Below are 19,476 nucleotides of genomic sequence, written 5' to 3' on the forward strand. Positions count from 1 at the left end.
AAAAATCCGAAGATAAATGTAAAGCAAATGCCTTTAACACTGTTGGTCCTAGTTCGTTTGTGAGGAAAACCACCCACAAAACTGTATTCATGGCTATGAAAAGACACGGTACAGTATTGTATACTAACACAATTCTATATTGTCATCAAATATTTTGGAACTATTGAAGTAACTATACAATCTTTAAAATGTTGTCATGTAGACTTATACATTTTGTTATCTTATATTGAGAAAATAATGAATAAACATTTGGTAACAGCTTCGACCACGTATACAAAAGATTATTGCGGCTCAACTGGCCCAAATTCAATCCTAATTTTCGGGCGTCTTTTACAGAAAATACAAAAGCCTACTTTTTAATTAGATAATAAACACATCTAGCCTCACCCTACTACACCATAGAAGTGTCCTAATGGAAGGTTCAAAATACACATGCTAACAACTTTTGCGTCACTTAGTTTTCTTGTGAAACAACATTTTCTCCAGGCCCATTGTTGGTGCTTCCACAAGTACTGACAGCACAAATGCAGCGCCATACGACAGCACTATTGTTGCGATGAAAGTGTAAAACTGGAAAGTGAACGATAATATGAATAATTGTTTAAATCATATTCAATATACATCCTGGGTGGGGTATGTGAATCATTATAAGACCTGATTGGAGTTACGTTCATTCAAAAATGCAAAGTTTAGTTTAATATAGGGGAATTAAGGTTTAGAGAAGTAACATTTTCATACCAGGTTGTTTAGCCTCAATTAAGGGCGTATGAGGCACAGATCAGTTAGGCTTTAGAGTTATTTTAATATGCTACAGGTACCGATAGCTTTCACTTGCTTGGAATAATTTTCATTGTGTTATAAAAACTGAATTAATTATAAATACATTGAATATCAGGATGAATCAGTACATAAAAGAAGAATTTACCGTTTGGAAACCCCAATAGTGAAAGAGGACTTTACTTGGAAAGATGTACAAAAATAGCAACACTGGGTGGAGCAGGTATGCACAGAATGTGAGGCGAGCAAGCGGCGTCCAGATACCCCAGGACAAGAACGTGTTGACGGGCCCTGAAAAAAAACCAAAAAAACATAGCTCTATTTCAGAATGGATAATACATAGAGGCATGAGGCGTCGTCGTCGTAAACGACAACACCGCTCATCTTCATTCAATCAGTTATCATCTTCGTTTTATACTTTATTTCTACGCTATATGAAACATATTATAACTATTACACATGTGTATGTTTGCTGTGACTTATCCGTCCTAATAATCTAAGCTAAGCTCTGTAATTAAAATTTCAACGTTGATAGAATTGTTAGATTTCTTCAACTAAAAGACTGCATTCCTACCCTAGTTATAATTTCTTTCACTGAGCAGTATCCTATATATCCCCTGTCACTATTCCCTTTTATCCTGTCATACTAGTATTACTAGAAACCAAAAAATGGCGATTCCGTAAATATCGGGCAATGATTATAAGTTGTTGAATTAATAGATAGATAAAATTACCTCCGTAATCGAAAACGCAAACAAGTACTACCCAAGCTACGGCCAGAGCAAACGAGAATTTGCTGAACGTGTAGTGCATGATGGCCGCACCCTGGCTTAACTCCTTCCCGGTATTTGTTTTCCAGAGACCAAATATAACTATCATTGCCAGGATAATGGAAACAATCCACCCCACAGCCAATCCCCACTGTAAATGACGGTAAACACAGTTCAGTTACTGAATGATAAACATATATACCTGTCTCTTATACACATCTAGATGTGTATAAGAGACAGTATATAGACTTATATTATATTAGTTTTATAAATTATACAATTATTAGTTTATATTTATTATATAAGTTTATAAAATATATATGTTGTGACCTTTGGAATTCTAGGCCTTCGGCTTTCGTATGCAAACATGACATATCCTGTTAAAATGCCGACGAGGTAAGTTGAGATGCGGGTGTAGGGCTTGTTGTAGATCCTCTGAGCGTCTGGAAACTCTAAGCTTCGGTTATTGTAAAACCTTTATTTTCAGTGAAAATATAATATTTAATTACAAAGATTATTTTAAAATATTTGTTTATATATTTAATTATTTTATTTGATACATTTATATGAATTGAATCGCATCAAAGAATATGATCAGTTCTGCATTAACATTTTAATAACATTAAAAATGTGGTTGATAATTTATTCTAAAAAACATTACTTAACGCAAATACATAAATGAATCTTACCCAGAATTCAAGCCAGCCTTCAGTCCCCAATAGCCCGTGAGCGACGCAGTAGTTATGAATGAGACAACGCATACAACCGCGGTCGCTGCGATGCCCAATCTGGGTCGTCTGTATAATCAGAACAATAGGTATTTATAAATCGTCAAAAAATAATACTGTACGTGATTCAACAATACGTTTTAAAATACATTTTATTATTCCGATATGGCGTTTTTGCGTCAGGAGATAAAATACGAAATGATGTTTGCCCTACCATTCGTGCTCAAGTACCGTACTGAATGCTCAGTATATTACCAAATACTTGCGAACAAATATTTGGGAATGTACTGAGCATTCAGTACTTAAAACACGTCAGGTAGGTCAAACATCATTTCGTAGACATTTTATTACTCATTACAATATGCAAATTTATCCGAAAAGTGTCATGAATCTATCTCTTAATAAAATGTCCAATCAAACTTGAATCGTGTGTATATGTATGTGATATTATTATTATTATTATTATTATTATTATTATTATTATTATTATTATTATTATTATTATTATTTAATAATAATAATAATAATAATATATATATACTGTACTATGAGATAATAAAATCAAATTACGGAATAATATTATTGGTCTGTCTATATACCAATATTAACAATTATGACATTTTGACAGTTTCTGCCTGTTTGTGTGAGCGAGCAGACCTGTGGCTTTGTGTGTGCATGTGGTGTGATGTGCGTGCGTGTAATGGTGTGTCTGTGTGAATGCTGTGTGCTAAATTGTACTTGCTAGGCATATTAAACTTACTTAAACAATAGAATCAGAAGGGGTGGAGTGATGATGAAGAACTGCATATCAACTGCCAGATACCAAGACCATATCATGCACTGTTGGACGATATTAACCACAACACAGGGTGAATGAAATGGGAAGAAAAGTTATAGGTACGGTAATATATGGGTTTTAAAAAGAAAAGCCGAATTTATATAACCAAAAATAATTAACGAAATAAATTTACTGTTAGCTTGGACAGGAAATTTACATTACCGGACATTATTTCACCAAGAGGTTAACCCGGTTAATAAAGCTACGTACCATCCGTGTTTGCGACGATAAAAATTAGTAGTCTTATTTGACATTTATTTGGATTTAAAATTGTATTTATTGTCCATCGTAATTTGGATTTGGTAGAATGTTAACGATTAACGGACATTATTTCACCAAAGGTTAACCCGGTTAATAAAGCTACGTACCATCCGTGTTTGCGACGATAAAAATTAGTAGTCTTATTTGACATTTATTTGGATTTAAAATTGTATTTATTGTCCATCGTAATTTGGATTTGGTAGAATGTTAACGTAGTTCTGAAGAGTGCCTATTTTACTTTAGTAGGCACATTTCAAACATTGCAAGTGGTCGGCGAACACCAGTATTATAAATACGATACTTATAAGTTGTGTGTCCGTTGGGTGTGTGTTATGTTGTCCGGCCTTTAATGTTAATAAGCCATTTCGTGGGTCTAACTACGCAAGTCCTTAGTGAAGATCAATCGACAAACATAGGCGTCCAAATAGGCACGGCTTTTTGGAATCGTCTAAATTTTTAGGAAGTTATAATTAAATAACAGTTTATCAAGTAACATCTTTATCATAAATATTAGTAAATTAGTTAATGCAAGTATTCTTTACACTATTCATCACATCACTATTTGCTATTTTCAGACTACTCCGAAGGCCGCCCTAAGGCTCAGGCCTAGCCATTTTGTGTGTGTAAATTATTTTTTACGTCGATTGCATAGTTACCAACCGTCTCGCAACGTGCGGGACGGTCCCTCAATTCAGAACAATTTTGCAGAAACACATGCGTGATCATTCAAGTATTCTTTACACTATTCATCACATCACAATTTGCTATTTTCCGACTATTCCGAAGGCCGCCGTAAGGCTCAGGCCTAGCCATGTTGTGTGTGTTAAATTATTTTTTACGTCGATTGCATAGTTACCAACTGTCTTGCATCGTGCAGAACGATCCCGCATTTCAAAATAATTTTGCAGAAACACAGGCGTGATCATAAATTGTCACGCATTTAGCACAAGTCTATGCGTGACAATGAATTATCACGAATTCAGGAGAAATGCATTTAAAATTAGAAGAAATTGGTTTTATCAAAAATATAAAAACGGTTATGCAGTAATGAGTCATTAGGCCTAGAGAGCTTCATTTCGTCCGAAAAAAATCAATTCCCCGAGAGCATAGGAGGCGCATGCGGTCTTGCGCTTCTATTGTCACAACCAACCATTGATTACAGATGTGAATGAAACTGCATCCCCTTCCCCAACCAGCCAACTGGTGTGCCACTCACGCATTTCAAATCTCTCAGGTTGGGAACTATGCGATTGACTTTGGCTTATTAAATTGGCTTATTACCGATTTTATTCGAATAAACGCCCCGGGAGTAGACTGTTATTTGAGGGTAAAATTTGGTGTTGGATACATGTACTCAAATAAACGCCCACATCCCGTCAAAATGTCTGATCATAAAGACTTGTATACAATTATTTATCAAACCAGGTTAGAAAAAAATGTAAATTTACTTGAGTAGATAAATATTTGTTTATTTGGCTCATCTCTTATTTGTTTATTTGTTTTGTCATTGATTTTGTTAAGTGCCCATCAGAAGGTCTTTGTCTTCTCGGGTGCCTTCCTCCATAGCTTGTTTACGTTTTTATTTTAAACCATATTGTATTGTATATTTTAAATAATAATAGTTAAATAATAATAGTTTTGTGTGTTCTAGGGAAATAAATAAATGCCTTTTGAAATGAAAATTAATAGAATGTGTTGAGAATGATGTTACTTCAATTAGATTTGTTACAGTCATTTAGGAGGGCGTTTATTCAAGGGGAAAAAACGCCCGGGCATTTATTCGAGGAAGGCGTTTATTCCAAACCAGGCCCTCTAGAAAGGGCGTTTATTCGAGGGGCCTTTATTCGAATAAATACGGTATATCGAATTTCATTGAGATGAGATTGGAAAACAAAGCATACTGTATTTTGTATTAATGCGTATAATTATGATGTTCTTACTATTGAACCATCAGTTCCAGGAAAGGGGAACAGATTATTAATATACAGCACATTCGTCCACCAGGTGGCCCTACATAGTTGCCTAGCACCGTCGAACGTTGCATTTGCAGATGGTCCATCGGCCAGATGGATTAACAAGGACGACCAAATGGCCAAAGTCATAAAATACGCGGGAGTAATACGCCACCAACGATGGAAATAAAACAGGCCCCAGTTCAGTTTGCCGTCGCATTTTTTCAACGTTTTCAGTGTAAGATAGCATAATAGAAGACCACTGAAATCAAGATAAATTGTATCGTTATAAATTAGCATAAAATATAAACATCTAAAATATATCCACACATATTCTCCTATCGTCTGTAAAAATCGAAGAGCACAGGCCAAGCCTAACTTAGTAACGTCCTGGTTAGTAGCATGCCGTTTCCACTTTTGCTACTCAATTTATACTTTTTGATGTTTTGATCTATCATACCAAACATATAAATTTAAATAACAAATTGATTATATTTTTATATAAAATAAATGTGTTACCATGTTATACCTGAGGAGAAAGAATGTGTCAACGGCAAACGTTGCCTGCCATAATATCACGAAATAGAACTTCGGTAATAAAGTGGTCAATACGTAAGTGATATTATCTAAACAGTAAGTAAAGATAACAATTAAATATAATTTTGTATAAATACACCGATTATGAATATGTTATGTGTATTAGAAATCAAGTAATTAGAAATCAAATTATTTTAAAATGAAAGTAAAAAAAAAATAATAATCAGTTTAAAAAAGCTAGGTTATTCTCTAAGCATAACTACTATTTTGTTTTCAAACGTATTGAATACTATACTTGCCGAGTCTGTAACCCATAAATTGAGCAGTATGTCCCAAAATAATCCAAAACATACTAAGCACACGAATACCGTTAAGGGCGGGAAAAGAGCCAGGCCGGACTTCTGTGTTAAAAATCTTCGGCGCATTTTGCACAAGTGAAAATGCACGCACGAGACCTGCAATGTCTAGGCCTACAATCAAATACAAGATGATAGTAAATGCGTTTTCTTCATTTTAATAGGGAGATTACGCAAGCGAAAAAGATAACGAATACAAATACGTCATTATATTGTCATTCGTGCCTCAAACATTCTTGACAATATGCTGTTCGAGCTGCATATGATCCGTGAAGCATGCAAAAGGCATAAATCGCCTGCGTTGTGACAGATATATATAGGGGAAAGGTTGTCTAAAATGTTTATGACGTAACCGTATTCCTTACTGTTTTCGTAAGCTTGCGAAAAATTCCTAATGTTTGCAGCATACAACGAAGTTTTGGCAATAGAGATAACTGCCGATAAAACAATGCGAATATCTGACTGGGTGGTTATGTTCGCTATGCTGTGCCTTTTTTGCCTAGGGGTTATATATTATCTTTTATATTATGTCTTTTTAGGGTTATGATTGTTAGTACAATGAATTTAGGAGGGATCAATATTGAGGTAACATAAAAAAAGAAAAAAATAGGAATGTGATGGATCGTCCGATGAAATCAGAAGCAATACCTGTAATAATTATTAATGATTAAATACTGCCAGCACATTTATTTGTACATGAAGGTATCATCCGTGATTAATCAAACCTTTCTATTTTCTGTGTTCTGTCGGTTGTTCTTCATTGTTTTCTTCAGCTATTGCGACTTCATTTTGACCATCATTCCCTTCCTTAACCTCAGTGTCATCATTCAAAGCGCTTGTTTCTTCTGGAGTCGCTTCGCCTCCCTCCAACTGGATCCTAACGTTACCTTCCTCTTTACTTTTCTGTTCTTTATGCAAGCTGAAAATGTCATAGGCGGTGGCCATAACGACGCACAGCAGAAACGCGCAGCAAAGAAACCTATAGAGTTAAAGATGTGTACAAGCATGAACATAAGTGAGAGAAATGTCTACTTACGGTACATTTACAGATTTCAAAAAGAACAAACAAAACGACACGTACACTGTAACAATGGCGTCGGCATCCCATCCCACCTCCTCCTCACAAAAGAAATGAACGTACGCATCCTCGGGTAGAGGGGAAACCACTGCCAAAACTAAAACAACATCAAACAAAAACAAAATAAATGTTTTAATATCAATATCATAAAAATATTGTCGATATTTAAGCACGGAGAAAATGAATCGGTTATGCATGGCTCATGGTAGGTGTAGAATTTTGTTGGACAACTCAAGTTTTGTTATCCTCTGTACCTTAAAGTCCTTGATTAACAACCCTACGCATGAATGTGTCTATTAAACAGGTTTTCTGATTGGTCAGACGGTTGGATTTGATTGACACGTTGAAAGGTCTATCTCTATGCTATAATAATTGACCTATTTAAATAAGTTTTATTTATTTATTTATTTGATTGATTGATTTCATAATGTGTTTATGCCATCCATACTCACTTCGATAGATAAGTGCTGTCAATTCTGTACTAGAACACGACTGTGGTGCACACTCTCCTGCGCTAGCCTGTGCCTGTGGATTATTAAAATGAAATAAAATATCAATATGTGCATGGAAGGCCTATGTGTGATTTATCAAACAATATATATATATATATATATTTTGTAATTTAACGGAACATTCGTACTCATTCTCAGGGAGGATATTACCTACCGTATATATTTAATATTATATATCTCATGATGATACTGTATATGACATAGGCCTAATATGGGAAAATATTAACTATTAATTATATGATTGTTTATATATCCCATGATATATTATATCACATTATATGATTATTATAATATTTATATATTACGTCATATTATATATTATATATTTCATAAGAAATATATATTTCAATCGTTATTGGCAGATGAATCGGTAAACGGAAATCTGAATACTCATAGATTCTTCTCATATAAAATATATAAATTGCAATTGGATGGAAGAAATCACCATCAAAACACTAATTTCAATATGAATGAACAATCAAGCGACTTCGTTGGCTTTAAATTGCCATTTCGGCTGTTCACCAATCAAATATCTTGTTGTTCATTCCCCAGTAAACGGAAAGCTGAATATTCATAGATTCTTCTTATATAAATTTATTTATTTATTTAAACAATATTCTGTGAGGGTGGTCCATCCAGCTTGAGCTGATCAATTGGGACTCTCAGTACATACAATTAGAACATATATAAAAATTTAACTTGATCTTTAACATAAACAGATCAATTAAATTAAAACAGAATATGAAAAAAACCAGAAGATGAAAAAAAAAATCACCATCAAAACAAAACACTAATTTCAATAAGAATGAACAATCCTGTCTAGGCAATATGCCCGCAAAAATGCGAAGCTTTGGTATAGGCTTCCGCCATTGTCAGAGGTCTGGAAGCCCTGGCCTTAACAAAAAAAAAAAAAAAAAAAAAAAAAATGTTCGTGTGGGAATCAAAAAAAAAAAAAAAAAAATTGGTTCGTGTGTGTGGTAATTGAACACACAACCAACTGGTTTCCCGTAACATGATTGGTCTATTTTTTATAATTTGCATAATGAATTTTTCGAACATTTTTGTCTATTTTTAAAAAGTGCGTAAGTTATGGAGATGATAACAATCAAAAATCGATAATAAATTTAATTCTACATTTTTAGACAAAAAAGAAACCCTCTTGGCCCACGGCCCAATTTTTTGACACTATGTATTTTATTTGCCAGCTCTTCTAACCGTTCATTTTTAATAACTGTGGTAAGAAATTTATTGGAAATTGATCAGCTGCAGTGATTGCAGATTCATCGATATGAACAATGTTATCTGTAGGTCTACAGATGTACTGTAAAGGACACAAACAACATCAGGAGTATAACAACAACCAAATGAATGAAAATTAAATAGAATATTTACAAATAAAGCCCTCAAAATGCTCATTTTGAGCTTCCCCCACTGGGGCCTTGAGTGGCCACTAGCCTAAAGTCCGCTTAGCTCGCAAAACGCACCCACCCTCAACGCACCAATCCTACCTACGGGCTTGCTTAACAAATAATCACGTGATGATCACACATTTAAATACAGGCCTCGCGTACCTCTCCTTTCCATGGAAAGCCAATCTGACAGTATTTGGCATCGAATGGCGCTCCGTCGTAAGAGCCCTTCTTGACAGCAACACATTGCTGGTACAGGCCAAACGATGCTAGATTCCCGGTAAATTCGGCTGCGGCACTAGGTCGACTTCCTGCAGCTGTTAACACTGCAAAAAGAAGTGAAATATGAAATATTGTTAGCCCTATCTGTATTATACAGTTCTTCAAAATAGCCCATTCTTAAAATAATGTGTTCCAACCATTATGGGACTGAGGTGGGTGCAGATCATGGACTATAGAATTGTTATCGGAGACCTTCAACCCCTAAAAAATATTTGACACTGCTACTGGGGTACCGGTACCTATTCACCCTGTTTGATGGTGAGGAACAAAAGAAAAGACTATATCGAGTGGCCCTTCTATAATCTAGCGCATCTCCAGAGTTACCCTTCAGTTGTTTATGCACACGCCTACATCTCCGGGTATTTTGTTCAGTGTAAATTTAAAAAAACCCAACAACCCCTACTCCCGGAAAAATGTGAACAATAGGCCTATTGGGCGAAGCTGATGTCTTAAGTTTTCCAGGGTTACATGACGACTTCTCTAGATTCGCCAGTTAGAAATGCGTGTTTCATGAATCAATAGTAGTTTATTGTAGTCTATTTTTCCTGTTAATAATATTATTATCGTATGCCCATTGGACCTGGAACACTAAACTTGACCATGGATGTATAAAAATAAGATAACACTGAACCTCGGCAAAATGTGTTGGTTCTTTTTTTTTTTTTTTCAAAAAGGGTATTTTACACAAAATCTGTGTCATTACCGACAATCATATGTTGTATAAAAAGTTAATAGAGAAAATAAATATTTGAAGTTAAATAGGGCCTAAACATGTTTTTAGTTTCGGTCTGTGAATTAACGGAATAAAAGATCGAAAGGAGGTGTGTTCGGTGAAATACATCTGCTTCATTGCGATCAGGATGATTTGTTTAATATTATTAATAGGCCTACTCCACAACATTTTTTGTGTTTTTCGAATTCATTCAATGCCATTTTCTTCAGTCAGGTATTTACGATATTGATGTACGTCCTTCAGTGATGTATTTCGTTCCCACGGTATGAGCATGGTATGAGGCACTACAAAAAAAAACATTTTGTAAACATATTTATAATAAAGCAATTGAATTATCTGCACGCAGGTTTTTTTGAACTATTTATTAAAAAAAAAACTCCCCTCGTCAAAAGCCATCCATCTCTACCTGTGCTCGTCCAGCTAACCATTGTTGGATTCTGGTCGAATGACATTTGCGATTCAGGGAACTCGAACTACTACCTAACAGTGACGTAAATCCACGGTTAAATAAATGCGTGGTAACTTTGAGTGTATTCAGGCTAGGTATCATACATGAAATAAATATCCTTACAAGCAAAACTGGTAGACTGGTTGTAGGGAAAACAACTACGAAACGTCACATATACTCCTTCCTCCCTAGTGCAATAAACCTATCTTAACAGACTTTATAAGATACTGTGTAGTAGTAATAGTAATACTGATTCTGTTGTATCTTTATAACCATTCCTTTTATATTTTTTGTATTTTTAAGTATTTAATAATTGCAAAGTTTGTTTTGTAACTTTGATTTATGTCAAATGTTTTTATATAATTTTTTGGTGAATGTGATGGGCAAAAAGTGCACTCCCCGCGATCGGTGTTACTTGATGGCCTTTTAGGTCGCCCATAGTGGTGTGGGATGGTGGGTTCATATACCTTGCCATCATGGTGTAATGGTGTAACCAAGTTGTTCACGATACAGTCGGTACACTGCAGGCGCGACCTTTACTGGATTTCTCATCAGCTTACATCCGATGTGAGCAACCGTAGGTAGTGGCTTATAAATAGGCCTAAAATCGTTTCCACGTGAAGACGACCATGAAATTGCTCAAGAAGGTTTTTTGACATTCTGCCGGCCCCTCAGTGTGCTAGTTATTATATTTTCCATCGACACTGTACAAGTCAAACGACTCTATGTTTGTTTTCTATTATTGGCATCGAACGGCCTTAATTATATGTTTATATAAATATTTGATCGGCATATGTTCGCTCGTAGACCTACAGATAAAAACTGTCCCTGGGGTCAGGGAAACATTTCTCACCACAGGCCACCTCATGGACCTCTGTCGTCCGAAGTCACGCCGAAACATATATTAGCCCTACATGGCCCTACTTACTCCGCTTTGCGTATTCTCTGCCAGCACTGGAATCAGTCACCATCGTGTAAATATCCTTCTCGCAGGTATTCGACATGTTAAATAAAGACATAAACATCTCCATCACCTGCGTTTCTGTGCGGTCGGTTTGATCGGTTTGATTTAAAGAAGCTACACCTAGTAAACCCTGGATCACCTGTGCGAGGAATTCCTCATTCAGGAGGAGTGGAAATTGGCCGTAAGTTTCTTTAGCACTTTGCCCCTCTTGTTGTTGATTAGCATTACTAAGTCCTTCATTTTGGGAAATGACTTGATGTGAAAAAAGCAGAAAGAATATGATGTAAACACCGTCTACACGTACGGTGGACATGTTGGCTGTAACAATACTACTCTGATAAGCGAATAATATAAGTGGGGTTTTCATTCACTGTTTTCAATGCATCACTAAACATGCCCAGCGGATTGGTTGGTGTATTTGTACTTTGTCATTAATTTGACTACTACCACCATATTGATAGCGGGGCTATTCTAAAGTATAATCATAGGGTCAAGCTCGCTAGTCATATAAGATTCATTATCCATAAGGTTTGATAGTTATAATATTACCCTTATCCTCGTTTTCACAAAGAGACACCAACTTCAATTTCGACCAAAACCCCGTTTTGAGAAAAAACTTCAAAACGTTTGAAGTGGACTACTTCACAAATCCGTAAATTTCACTATTAAGATATAGAAATTTTAAATATTTTTTTACATATGTTTGAAGATAAAACAATAAACAAATTAAATGTTTAATTTATTTTCCTTTTCTTTATTACTTAGTTACCTTAATTAGCGTGAAAGTTTTGTGTTTGTTGTGAAAACAATAAAAATAAACGCAACATAGGTTGTTTATACGTAAACCACGTTATATATACAATGAAAGTTTCTTATTGATTGTGTGAAAAGAGATCTCTGTTTGGAATTAAACCCTCAATCTCTTTCGCTATCTCGGTGAGCGTCGTACCGTTTAGGCCACAGAGGCCCGTACGACATTAATACGGATCTAATCTCCCTTCTTACAACAGGGCTCACATACAGTGGAGCGAACTTTTAATGTACTGTAGTTTGTGTCACTCTCGCTAAATAAAGTTGAGTAAAAACAAAAACAGTAGTCGTCCGTCATTAATGGGTCCACGTTATTCTGTATCTAACGAATACAATAAACGTTTAATAAAATTTAAAATAAAATACAAATTGAAGTTTTAACATTAAAATTCATAATGAAATATCAATATAAAATTTCATAAACAATCACAAAACAACGAACAAAGGTGTAAAGTGGAGAAAAATTAACAAGGGACAGGAGAAGCACCTTAAACAGCCTTTTGGGGCAGTAGGCACAAAAACGTATGTTTGATAAACTTAATCAAACAAGATGAATCTCATCCATTTATATCCTTACAAGCAGTTTGAACACATCACGATGAATATAAAATTTAGGACATCCCTCAAAGATGTCAAGGCAAAAAGAGGTGCTGATGTAGGAAGAACCATGTTTACTGTCAAGCCAAATTAAATTATAATTACGCAGAACGTCAGACAAAAAGCCAAAAGTTCTCTTCAACACGCAGAGACTGAAGGACCAAGTCACCAGAAACATTTTTTAAATCAATCTCAAGAATAGTATTGATGTACTAGACGAGCTGTTAACTGAACATCAATAGTGGCTGGGCACAATTTAAACAGGCTTTTACAGCGACAAGCAGTTTAGTTCTTGGGCAGAACTACGCAACGTCATTGAAACTCCTTCCTCCATAGAACAATGGTACAATAAACCTACCTAATCAGAGCTTTATAAGGTAATGTGTAATGTAATACTGTACTGTACTTGTATCTTGATACCCCTTGATTTTTATATTGCATGTATTTTTAGGTAATCAATAAAATTTGTTTTTCAACTTTTATTTATGGCAATACTGTTGTTATATTTTATATATTTTTCATCGTCTGGTTTTTGAAAATGAATTGAATGTGTTTTATAAACTTGTAAACATATGCCGAATAAAAGCAATTTTGAATCTTGTACGATTAAGCCTTAACATTCACGGCTTCTGAACACGTAATTACTTCCCTTAGTAGGAGGCCATTGCGTTATATGATAGAAAAGAGACTGGTGGTCTTCCGTATATCGTACGGGCCTCCTGTGGTCTAAACGGTATCACGCTCGCCGTGATAGCGAGAGATTGCAGGTTCGATGCCCACAAGAGAGCTCTTTTTTCATGCAACTATTAAGGAACTTTCGTTGTATAGTCATGTTTAACTTTTTGTTTGATTTATTATCGTCTTGTTTTTTAAGGAGTGTGTGCTGCGCCTTTCGCTCGCCATAGTGTTTTTTCGTTGGCGGCGTTTTTCGTGATGGCTAGCAACGCTAAACCAGGACAGTTTCGCCGTATTGATTAGCTTAGTTTAGCTCCATTTTCTCTTACAAATGTGCTTATAAAGGCTCTTATGTCACAACTCTTTTTACCTGTTGTTTGGAAATAAACAACCGTTCACCTTACACGACGTATTGTTTCCTTATTGCGGGTTATACATCTGGTATATAGAAGGCGCCCCGGCACCTTAGAGAGACCAGAACAGAGTGTATTTTTACAGTTCACTGCCCTTTACAAAACGAAAGGTGAAGCCTCACAAAGAGATCGTGAGGTACGCAAATCTAATGATAAATGTTAGTCATCAATCTACTTTGCGTTATCGTCTACCTGAGCACCTTGGGAAATGGGTTAAACAAACTGTAGGCCTACTTTATAACTGCACATTGTATGTTACTACTACTACTAATATGCTTCGATTGGCTTAAAATTCTTAATGCGAGATACTTTAAGTGTGTTTTTTTATGGTATATTATTAATAGTGTCGGCAAACGACAAAATATAAAACCGTTAACAGTTGTTCGTAAGAAAAACTGAAACATATTATATCTAATATGATTGATTAATTAATAACTAGGGCCTACTTACAGTATTTTACAAGTTCAAAATCAGTTACTACAGTAATTCCCCCTCCCCCTTTACCCAGGATAAAACGTTTGCAAGGTTGATGCTCTGTACTTAAAATTCTTACGTAGGCCTTTCACTTGAAATCTACCATTAAAACACCAATAAGTGTACAACTGGGGCGGGCGCAGGAGTGTTGCCCTAGTTAACCAGGCCACACCCTTGATTTCATGTCGTCGAAAATATATAAGGTTAAGAAAATGCATAACTTGTAAAACGTATTAAGTTTCTTTATATTAAACAATCGTGATTTTACCTTGCATCGTCAAAGTTCATGCTAGTACGTTCAAACCTACTTTCTATCCGGTCTGTTATTATACACCAAACAGGGCCTACTTTACAGTTTAGATTGTAATTTACGGTATTATGTTTGGCCATTACGCTAATAATTAACTATTGGTAGATGTCCCGTCGATTTACAATCGGGCGGTACCAGGTAGACAATGGCGGTAAAGTTCGAAACGCATTTAATAGAGCATACAATGTATACAGTGTTTCTAGGTAAAGATTTATATTAAGTATATCAGTCATATTATTCCTATTAATTGTTTAGGTTATATTATTTGCTCAAAATTTAAATTAAAATCGTGTATGTATTGATAAGTTATATAGATTGAGTGTTTAAGTATAAAATGTAGAAATAAAATGAAGGAACAGGCCCGTAGCGTGACTTAATTTGTGGAGGTTCGTTTCAGTGGAAAGTGGACCTTATCTCCGATACTCTGGAGAACATTGTAAATATACGAATATCAATTTTTCGTTTTTCAATGTGGACCTTCTCCAGTTTTTGGGCGGTTTGTCGTTACCCCCTGAACCCCCACCCCCACTCTACGGGCCTGAGGAAGAATGGGAAAGATACTCGGAGCGGCGGCCGAAAATTTTATAACAATGATAAGTCGCTCGTTACCGATATCAATTTACGTATTTGTAGTAAATTTGTGGCTGCCAAGCATGTAAAGTTTCATAATTCATCGAATCGCGAACTTAAGTTATTTCCAAAATATTTTTAGGCCTATATGAAATTTAGAATATCACTAACGGTTTTATAAAAACAAAGAAAAACAAAAACAAAGAAATTAAGTAAATAATAGTTAAAATAATGTGTCTTATCTACTACAGCATTGTATTTATTTATGGAAATGTGATGATCGATGGTTTAAGGATTATTACCAGGCGCGAAGCCCCTGTGTTTCTTTATGAGCAATACTGTAGTTTGATCACGGTTAGAAAGTGTTAGCGCGTACTATTATAATAAGGTGACAAAATTATCTTAACATGGAACATAGCCTACAGTGTGTGCAACACACAATGACTGTTTAATGCATTGATCCAAATGCAAAATGCTGTCAAACACGATGTCTGCATTGTATCCCAGAGATAGTTGAGCCTAAACCGTATGCTCAATCAGTGGCGGCAAGAGGCCGGGCAGACGGGAAAATTGCCCCAGGCACGTGCCCGACCCGGTCTGCTGGGTTAGAAAAAAAAAATTAAAAACCTAAATAAACGTTTAAATTTAAGGAAAGATAGGTTTTACTTTTCATGTCCTGGTGAAATTAAGCACTGTATAGGCCTAATCTATTAAATTAGTCCTCTAAAAATGTCCCCATGGGCTCTGTTTCTGGACCCTAGCAAATTTTCCTAGCTTCAATGGTGATGATTTCCTCAACTCAACCAATCAACAAATTAAAAGATCATCTACTGCTGCTCTTCCGTTCACGATCATATCATGACCTCCATGCTCAGACGACAATCGGTATGTTCTCCACATTATTTCATCACGATCCTCACGACAGAACACCCTCAACTTGACCAAGTGCCATACATGCATCGTCACTTCCATTGTGTTGCAATAGTCAGAAATGGCTCACCAATAAATATATCTTCAAAATACGTTCTAAACACCAGATTGTAACTCCCAGAAGGTGAAATCATGAGGTCTTTGTTAACAAATGTAAACTATAAACGTCTCAGTGGATGGTATAGGATTTGATGTTTCAAGTTATAAGAACATGTTGGTTGGATATTTGGACCTGGGAACTTGGGAATAAGTCATGAATTATGCGGCCAAGCTGCAGCCCCAATAGAGCCACTCTTTCGTGGTAACAAATAGGGCAGGTATACAGTAGAAACCAGACCCTTCATCGTCAGGTACCTACTTCAAGATACATCTACGAAACAATACTATTGAATGTATAACTTGACTTAGCAACTCACCTTGTAGGTTTATGCAGTTCCTCTGATATAGGCCTAATACCGAAGTCATATTCCCGGGAGGACGAGTGTATAGAATTGTTTTTATCTCCATAAATGTGGTAATTACCAGGAACGGGTGTGTACGCCTCTAACGAAGCTGCCGATATTTCAATATCTCCAGGTTGCTTTCGAATAGAATTTCTCCATGGCTTTACCAGTAAATTTTCTAATTGATGACGATGTTTGCTATCCCCTCTATAGGAACTCTTCTTAGCACCATGTTGTATAATTTTAAACTGGAAATATATAGTAAATAACACTGCGAAGCATAGGACGAAGGAACGAGTTTTAACTTTCATGTTTAATTATCTTATTTACAAGTGATAAGCCAAGTATTATAGGATTTAATTGTGATCATTATTTTTCATTATTCATTGTTTGTCGCGGAGACAGATGTTGAACCTTACGTAATAAGTATTATTATATTTAACGAGGACATTTAGTACAATAGTGATTGGCGTGAAACATAAATAATGTGGCGTTTATTTGGAGAGCTCTCCAAACAGCATTGCAGAGATAATAGATACGAAAAAAAGTAATAGTATTATAATAATAATAGTATAATAATAATAATAATAATAATAACAAGAGCACTCAGTAGAGAGCATATCCTCGCCCACCGCAAACTCTTTCTGTAAAGTAAATCTTCACAAATTTGTTCCTAATTTACTTCAACCACCACCACCACTAAAACACCACCTCACTTCGCTATACTCCTCTTCAAAAACACACAATAACTCGTCAATCTCTTTCTATAAAATAATTCCTCACAAATTTGTTCCAACTTTCCAACCACAAACCATAATCTATTTTTTTAAAATTACACTAACTTCGAATGGTCAATAATCATTTCATTTTTTGTACGCCTTTAATTGTACACCTGCCAATTCCTGACATATTCTGGCTTAACTTACTGGTCAGTTTTACTCTTACAGCTGACAAACATAATACATGCAATGTATTGGTGTTGAAATGGAAATATTTTGGAAATAGAAATAGGGATTTGGTTTTTTGCGTCACATGTTTAAATGTAAAGATAAATTAGTTCCGAAAATGTGAAGTTAGCACATATAAAACTCTGTACACATTTACTGTAACTGCACTAATTTAAATATTCATCATATGCTATTGTTTCTGCCTACGGTAATACGGTAAACTAATTCTTTAAATGGTCCTCATATCCACACCCCACTTCTGATCGCGACCAAACTTGACACACTTCTTTATAAAAAAAACATGACAAACTGTTTTGCCAATTGTCATTTTCATCCATAGATCCATTTTCGAGATATTTAGGTCTGGGACCTTTTGGCCCTCAAATGCACATCCAAATTTGGATCGTCACCGGCAATCCATAATTTCTTTCTTGTATCTCGGTCAAGTTTTCACGAAAGTTTCATTCATATCAGTTGATTATTTTTTTTTAATATCTGGTCTGGGATGTTTTCCTCAAATTAAATTGTCCTCATATGCACACCCTACGCCAGATGGTCATCAACATTTAATAACCTCATCGTTGAATCATATCTAACAATCTCTGTAATTCGCATTTAAATCTGTGCAGCTGTTTTTGAGATATTTCGAACACAAGAAAAAATACTGAAACAGCAAAGCGATACACACGCACACACACACCCACACACACCCCCACACAAACATCAAGAAACGGAAACATGTATCTCCTGGCGGAGATGATGATGATGATGATGATGATGATGAGGATGAGGATGATGATGATGATGGTGATGATGATGATGATGCTTCTGCTGCTGCTGCTGCTGCTACTACTACTACTACTGCTACTACTACTACTGCTACTGCTGCTGCTGCTGCTGCTGCTGCTGCTGCTGCTGCTGCTGCTGCTGCTGCTGCTGCTGCTGCTGCTGCTGCTGCTACTACTACTACTACTAATACTAATACTAATACTAATACTAATACTAATACTAATACTAATACTAATACTAATACTAATACTAATACTAATACTAATACTACTACTACTACTACTACTACTACTACTACTACCAACAGTGCTCGAATAAGATGTTATAATCGTATCAAGCAGAGCCCTTCAACGAAAATTTCTTATATGCAATTGGCCTTGACAGCGAGATGTTGCAGGTTCGAATCCCACCAGAGAACTTTGTTATACGACAACACAACCCATCACACATTCGTGTACAATTAATCAATTATTTACTCGGAACAAAGGCATAACGACATGTTACGAAAAAGGTAATATTAGGCCTACGCGTAATTTCGGAAAGCAGTATGCAGAGTAAACACAGAATATAGGAACAGATTGCTTCCTTTTTATGCCACAATGAAGGACAATTTAACCAGTATGAGACAACCTATAAAAATTGGGCTTATTTTTAAAAGTAAATATTTCAAGAACAGACAGGAACGTCTTTTAGTATAAATTCATAGAAATATTATAACTATATGATATAATATTATATTACGGTATATCATATTGCTTTATATTACATTGTAATATTTATATGTATATACAGGCCTACATAAATTAGGTTGCATGGCTGCTTAGCACCTTGTATATATATGTTTATATATAGGCTATATATATATATATGTAT

At 35.5% G+C, this 19,476-nt stretch overlaps 2 protein-coding genes across 3 annotated transcripts; both read right to left on the minus strand.

Moving 5' to 3' along the window:
• LOC117116171 (nose resistant to fluoxetine protein 6-like) lies at nucleotides 1–6,937 on the minus strand. The gene is made up of 9 exons (XM_033260177.1): nucleotides 6,163–6,937; nucleotides 5,856–5,952; nucleotides 5,315–5,588; nucleotides 3,036–3,115; nucleotides 2,237–2,344; nucleotides 1,878–2,022; nucleotides 1,512–1,698; nucleotides 926–1,068; nucleotides 1–570 (listed from the first exon to the last, which is right to left on the minus strand). The coding sequence occupies exons 1-9, from the start codon at nucleotides 6,212–6,214 to the stop codon at nucleotides 451–453; spliced, it is 1,206 nt and encodes a 401-aa protein (XP_033116068.1). The 5' UTR covers nucleotides 6,215–6,937; the 3' UTR covers nucleotides 1–450.
• LOC117116172 lies at nucleotides 6,210–14,929 on the minus strand. Of its 2 annotated transcripts, none has more exons than XM_033260179.1 (6): nucleotides 14,883–14,929; nucleotides 9,381–9,544; nucleotides 7,750–7,822; nucleotides 7,301–7,394; nucleotides 6,945–7,198; nucleotides 6,210–6,333 (listed from the first exon to the last, which is right to left on the minus strand). In XM_033260179.1, exons 1-5 carry the CDS (start codon nucleotides 14,887–14,889, stop codon nucleotides 6,949–6,951), a joined length of 588 nt encoding a protein of 195 aa, XP_033116070.1. In that variant the 5' UTR covers nucleotides 14,890–14,929; the 3' UTR covers nucleotides 6,210–6,333; nucleotides 6,945–6,948. The 2 variants fall into 2 exon arrangements, with proteins under 2 accessions (XP_033116070.1, XP_033116069.1); XM_033260178.1 differs by lacking the exon at nucleotides 14,883–14,929 and adding an exon at nucleotides 11,610–11,964.
• Between the last annotated feature and the right edge of the window lie 4,547 nt (nucleotides 14,930–19,476).

This window comes from Anneissia japonica, unplaced genomic scaffold (assembly GCF_011630105.1).
Source record: "Anneissia japonica isolate Jap-2015-1 unplaced genomic scaffold, ASM1163010v1 scaffold287861_len940595_cov192, whole genome shotgun sequence".
NCBI classification, from domain to species: Eukaryota; Metazoa; Echinodermata; class Crinoidea; order Comatulida; family Comatulidae; genus Anneissia; species Anneissia japonica.